This window comes from Terrapene carolina, unplaced genomic scaffold (assembly GCF_002925995.2).
Source record: "Terrapene carolina triunguis isolate 2854851 unplaced genomic scaffold, T_m_triunguis-2.0 Scaffold43690, whole genome shotgun sequence".
Classification (NCBI taxonomy): Eukaryota; Metazoa; Chordata; order Testudines; family Emydidae; genus Terrapene; species Terrapene triunguis.
The window spans coordinates 1-4,849 of record NW_020708041.1 but is presented as its reverse complement, the minus strand read 5'-3'; the positions used below and the strand labels follow the sequence as shown (position 1 = coordinate 4,849).

The 4,849-nt window shown below is 52.8% G+C and overlaps 1 protein-coding gene across 1 annotated transcript; it reads right to left on the bottom strand.

Moving 5' to 3' along the window:
- Positions 1-259: 259 nt before the first annotated feature.
- LOC113405577 (glucose-6-phosphatase-like) lies at positions 260-1,918 on the bottom strand. Its single transcript, XM_026646791.2, has 3 exons — positions 1,660-1,918; positions 750-859; positions 260-655 (listed from the first exon to the last, which is right to left on the bottom strand). The coding sequence occupies exons 1-3, from the start codon at positions 1,875-1,877 to the stop codon at positions 546-548; spliced, it is 438 nt and encodes a 145-aa protein (XP_026502576.1). The 5' UTR covers positions 1,878-1,918; the 3' UTR covers positions 260-545.
- Positions 1,919-4,849: the final 2,931 nt, after the last annotated feature.

The following is a 4,849-nucleotide window of genomic DNA, read 5'->3' as shown; positions in this document are numbered from 1 at the left end:
GAGCTGGGCTGATCCAGGCTAGTTACAGCCTTCAAGCTGCTTCCCCCAGCTGGCCCCTCTGCACTTAGTCCTTTCACCCCGGGGCTGGGAGACGGCAGCAGGCAGGCTCCTCACCTTGCTGGTGTCTCCCCTGTGATGAGGGAGGAGGCAGCACCCTCCTTCCCAGGGCTCCTCCCAGCTGGCTGGGAGAAGGGACCCGTCCCATCCTCACTACCAGGCTCTGGTCCTGGGCCCATAAAGAAACAGTAGCCTGGGTTTTCCTCAAGCACTAACTGTTCCTCCAGGACGAACCATCTCCCTTTCTCCCAAGTCCCAACACCTGCTTATGCCCTTCCCTTTGTCCTCCTCTACTCCCAAAGTCCCAGGAACCCTAAAGGGACACACTATGGAGCAGACTGACCCCTATTCCCCTTAAGGGGACAGTCACCCTGTTATAGGTATCCAGTCATGCGCAGTAAAAACCTGTCCCGTTCTGACTAACACAGAGCCAGGCCCAAGCCACGGGCCACGGGCCACGAGAAGGCCCTCAGGCCACAAGGCCCTGCTCACCTGGCTGCACAGGATCTGTGCTGGGTGCCCTGGACGCAGGGCAGCAGGGCAGTCACCATGACGTAGTAGACTCCAGCAGAACCCATGGCGTGGCCTGAGGGGCTTCCTGCGGAGAAGACCCAGTCCCGCTCAGTTAGAAGGGAGAGAAGCCAGGGAGGAAGTTGCAGTGAATCTGAGGGGTGCAATAGCGGGAACCTCACCTGGGCCGGTCTCACAGGTGAGGGGGAACTGCTGGATCACAGGGGTGGAGGCGTTGCCATAGTAACCGGTCTCATGGACCCACCAGTAGGGTCTCTGCCCAAAGAGGATCCTGTAGTGAAAGGAGAAAATGACAATGCCAGTGCGTGGCCTGGGGCATGTCACGTACCCTGCAGCGCGGATTCCCGGGGGCGGCGGAGCCCGGGCTGCCCTACACTGAGGGCTGTCGGGAGGACTCCGTGGGTGCAAAGTGCTGGCTCCATAACTATCGTGATTTACTCTTCTTGCCTTTTCAGCTCACTTATTAATTCAGCACCAGCCTCTGCTTTTCGGTGCAGCTCCCGGGCCACAGCAACAGGACCGAGGGTTGCAGACGAAGCCAGGCTGCGGACAGACGCTGGGGAAGCATCTAGGTCCTATGTGCTGCGAGTAGACAAAGAGCTTCCATGTGTTCCCTGTAGGGGCCCCGCTGTGTGCAGAGAGGGGGGCTGCTGCAGAGCGCAGCGTGCCTTTGGCCCAGGACCTGCTGGAGCGAAGCACAAGGCTGTGGGGTTTGGAAATTGCCCTTCCCAGCTGATAGCCAAATATAATTGCACCAGCCATTTGCATCAGCGCAGCCCTTTACCACAAGAACTCACCGTGCTCTCCCCACATTAATTGAGCTTCACGAAACCCATGCACCACTTTACTGAGGGGGAAGCCGAGGATGGAGCGGTAAAGTGACTTGCTCAAAGTCACAGAGCTAGTCAGTGGCAGACTCAGGGACAGAGCCCAAGTGTCTTGACTCCCAACCCTGTTCCTCAATCCCAAACCCAGCCTTCCTCTCCGAGAGACTACATCAGACCCTGGGAGGGGTTGGAAACAACCCCAAACTGCAGCACTCCACAGCTGCTTTTCAGAATCCGCACTCACCACTTAAAGACCAGGTTGAGCCAGTCCCCGATCACGGCCACCCAGATCAGCTTGACGCCCACCGCCTCGCAGAGGTAGAACCAGATGGGGAAGAAGATGAAGAATGTGGTTTTAAGGTCGGCAGCGAAGGAGATGAAGAGGAACCAGTCCTGGAAGCCCTGGTAGTTCTCCTGCAGGTACTGCACCACCTGCACCCCAGCATTGTGCAGCAGGTCCATTATGGCTCCTGGTTGTGTCTCTCTGGATCCCGTTGTTTGCACTGACAGCTTTGTGAACTCTGCTGCTTCTTATACCCTGCCAGCCTTAACTCTTTTATGACATATGCAATGATCTTTGATCCTGAGCCACCCCAGCCAAAATCTATTGACAGAGCCAGAAATCTGGAGCAAACTGTCTGTACCATCATCCCCAGGAATCAATATCCCTCGTTTCAGAGTTTCCCTCTGGTTACTCCTGGGCGTGTGGGTGTCACTAGGGGAAAGGGCTGAAAGTTGGGGAGTAAGGCAGAGAATTACACAAAAGCTACAACGAGCTAATTTGGTGTCACTGTTTTAAAAACAAAGACAGGTTTGGTTGGATGTTAACCTGCCTCTCCAGGAGAATGATGGGCTAGAAAACAGACACCAGTAGGGCATGAATCTGTCCCATTTCTCTGAAATCTGTTCCTGATTGTTCAGACTAAATGCATTTTAAGGGTCAAATCCTCAACTGGAATAACTGGGCATAGCTCCGTCAACTGCACTGGAGTTACACTGACCACCCTAAAGCTGTAGGTTGGGCTTTGGGTAAAGCAGGTTGTTTTACTTGTATTTATTCATTTGTTTGACAGGTCAAATGCAGATTTCCCACGGTTAGAAATGCAGCTGTGCCCTGCTTTACCCCTTAGACCTTCTCCAGGTCAAGATGCGTCAGCTGGTAGCACTCACACCTCTGGGCTGAGGGAGGTGGCTGAGGTCGAGTCCAGTTTATTGTTGCTGCAAAGGTGAGACCAAACCCTGGTCTCTTACAGTCCCAGTTTGCACAGAAAATGTGCCTCCCACAGAAGGTGTCTACATGAGGCAGAAGATGCATACTGGGCCAACTTCTGATCTCAGTTCTACCAGTGTAAATCTAGTATGACTCCACTGAAGCTATGTGTTTGCTCTGGATTTGCCCGGAGTGTAACTGAGATCACCAGCTGGCTGAAAGTTTATATCCAGGGTTGCTCTGGGAAGTGTGTCATGTAGTGCTAGGATTCCCAGTGAAGGACGTGTGCACAGAACGTGTGCAGCCCAGTGTCCACTGAGAAAGAAGTGAATGATCCAAGTGTAACTCCGTCCCTGTTTCCCTTCTTTGCTTTTCCCTAGTTGGGAGGCAGCTGATACTGATCTTTGTTGAGCACCCAGAGTATTCCTGGTTGTACAGATGTGTGCTCCATTGAGATGAAGGAACACAACATGCACCAAAAACACAGAAATGTCTTCTCCAGCTGCATTTTTTCTACTAGGGCAGGCCAGATGCTTGTGATCCCAGCTGCGGAAACATTAGGCCTCAGTAGGTGATTTGTGGAAAGATCTGTGTAAAGGCACGAAGCAAAAGAGTACATGTTTGATGGTAAAAAGCCGAGGAAAAAGGAATCTCCCAAACAATGTGATTCTTGAGATATATTTAATCCCCAAAACCGTGTGGGAAATACAGAAACTAACAACCCGGGAAGAGAACCCCCAACCCATCCACGGGGAAAGAAGGAGCCGGTGTAAACAAGCAAGACAGCAACGGCCCATGGCACACTCGGGATTTCCACACCGGTCCCTGCAGTGTTTCCCAGCAAACAGGAAAACAGCTCAATAGGTGGCGGTGAGGGGCAGTTTGTGACGCAGCAGGATCAGAGTGGGGGTCAGGGCTGTGCATGCCATCAACTCGTGACACTTTGCTGGAGAAGTAACAGGAGATAACAGAGAAAATAAACATGTTCCCTCCCCTCCAATTCACATCTCACTGTTCCAGTTGTGCAGGGATCTTACCACTTACTGTCTCTTTTCAAACTCTTAGGTCTGAGTAACTCAGGCAAAGAAACCTCAAGCCAGTAACAGATTGAAAAGAAACCATACATTGGTAAGTTCCCTGCTCTGGCAGGAACTTTCATCCCACAAGTGATCAGGGCAGACCTGTGCCCAAGTGGGCAGGAGTTTTGTGATATGACCCTCAGGGTTGGTTATTTCCCAGCAGGTCTGGGATCTCGTGTGTCTGCTGGTGAGGGCAGGGAGACACTCATGAAACCTGGTATCAAGGGCTGCATGAAACAACTGCCAACACCAGCTGAGAGCTCCTAGGAAGCAAACTACAGCTTGTATCTCATGCAAAATCCAAATGTAAATATCTCACTCCAGGGTTACAGCACAAGCCCAGTGCATGCTGGGATACAGAGAGGGGGTACTAGTTTCAGAAAGGTGACACACACGTTATTTGCACAGGTTGTAAGGGTCAGATTCATCATGGTGTTACTCCAGGTTTACGCTGGTGTAAAAGCCTTGAGAACAAAGCCACAATACTGGGACACCATGGTGACTGCGAAAGCCAATCGCCCTTCACTCACTGCACACGGCGTTAAGGCTTTGCGTAGGTCTGTGTCACATGTCTCAGCACCTCAGTGAGAGCCCCAGGTTGTACAGTTCCTACAATTCCCTTTTCTTTCTGCTTAGCATATGGCAGAGAGGCATGTGTGCACAGCTGTGTGTATGGGGGTGCAAGGACCATGCCGGGGTCAGGACCAGCTTCTACTGCATGAACGGTGCCAAGGGTCAAAACCAAACCACGCTTCTTTTCTCAAACGCCCAGTGTAAAGCAAACCCTCACCTCCAAAAAGCCCTCCGCGCCAGACTGAGTGCAGGTTCACAGGACTCTCGCCTCACCCACCCCCGTCTCTCAGACAATTCTCTGTGTCTTTCAAGGCCATGTAGTTTGTGCAACTGGCACAGAAGAGCCAGCCCGTGCCCCATTCAGTTTGCATTGGCTCTGTGATACAGCACCACAGAGCAGTCACAGGCCTGGCTGTCAGGGCTAGGAACTAGAGGCAGCCAGTCCCATGCAGCTCTGCGCGCTCTCATAAAAGCTTTTCCTCCTGCCTCCTGGTGAGCCGGGCGACGCAGTAGGGGATGAGGCCGGCAGCAGCCACGGGCACGGCCGCGCTCTTGCAGAAGGACAGGACGTA

Coding starts and splice junctions, on each gene's coding strand:
- LOC113405577 (XM_026646791.2), bottom strand. CDS start 1,877: ATGGACCTGCTGCACAATGCTGGGGTGCAGGTGGTGCAGTACCTGCAG. Junction 860..1,659: donor CTCAACCTGGTCTTTAAGTG/GTGAGTGCGGAT, acceptor CTTTCACTACAG/GATCCTCTTTGGGCAGAGAC. Junction 656..749: donor CACCTGTGAGACCGGCCCAG/GTGAGGTTCCCG, acceptor TCTTCTCCGCAG/GAAGCCCCTCAGGCCACGCC.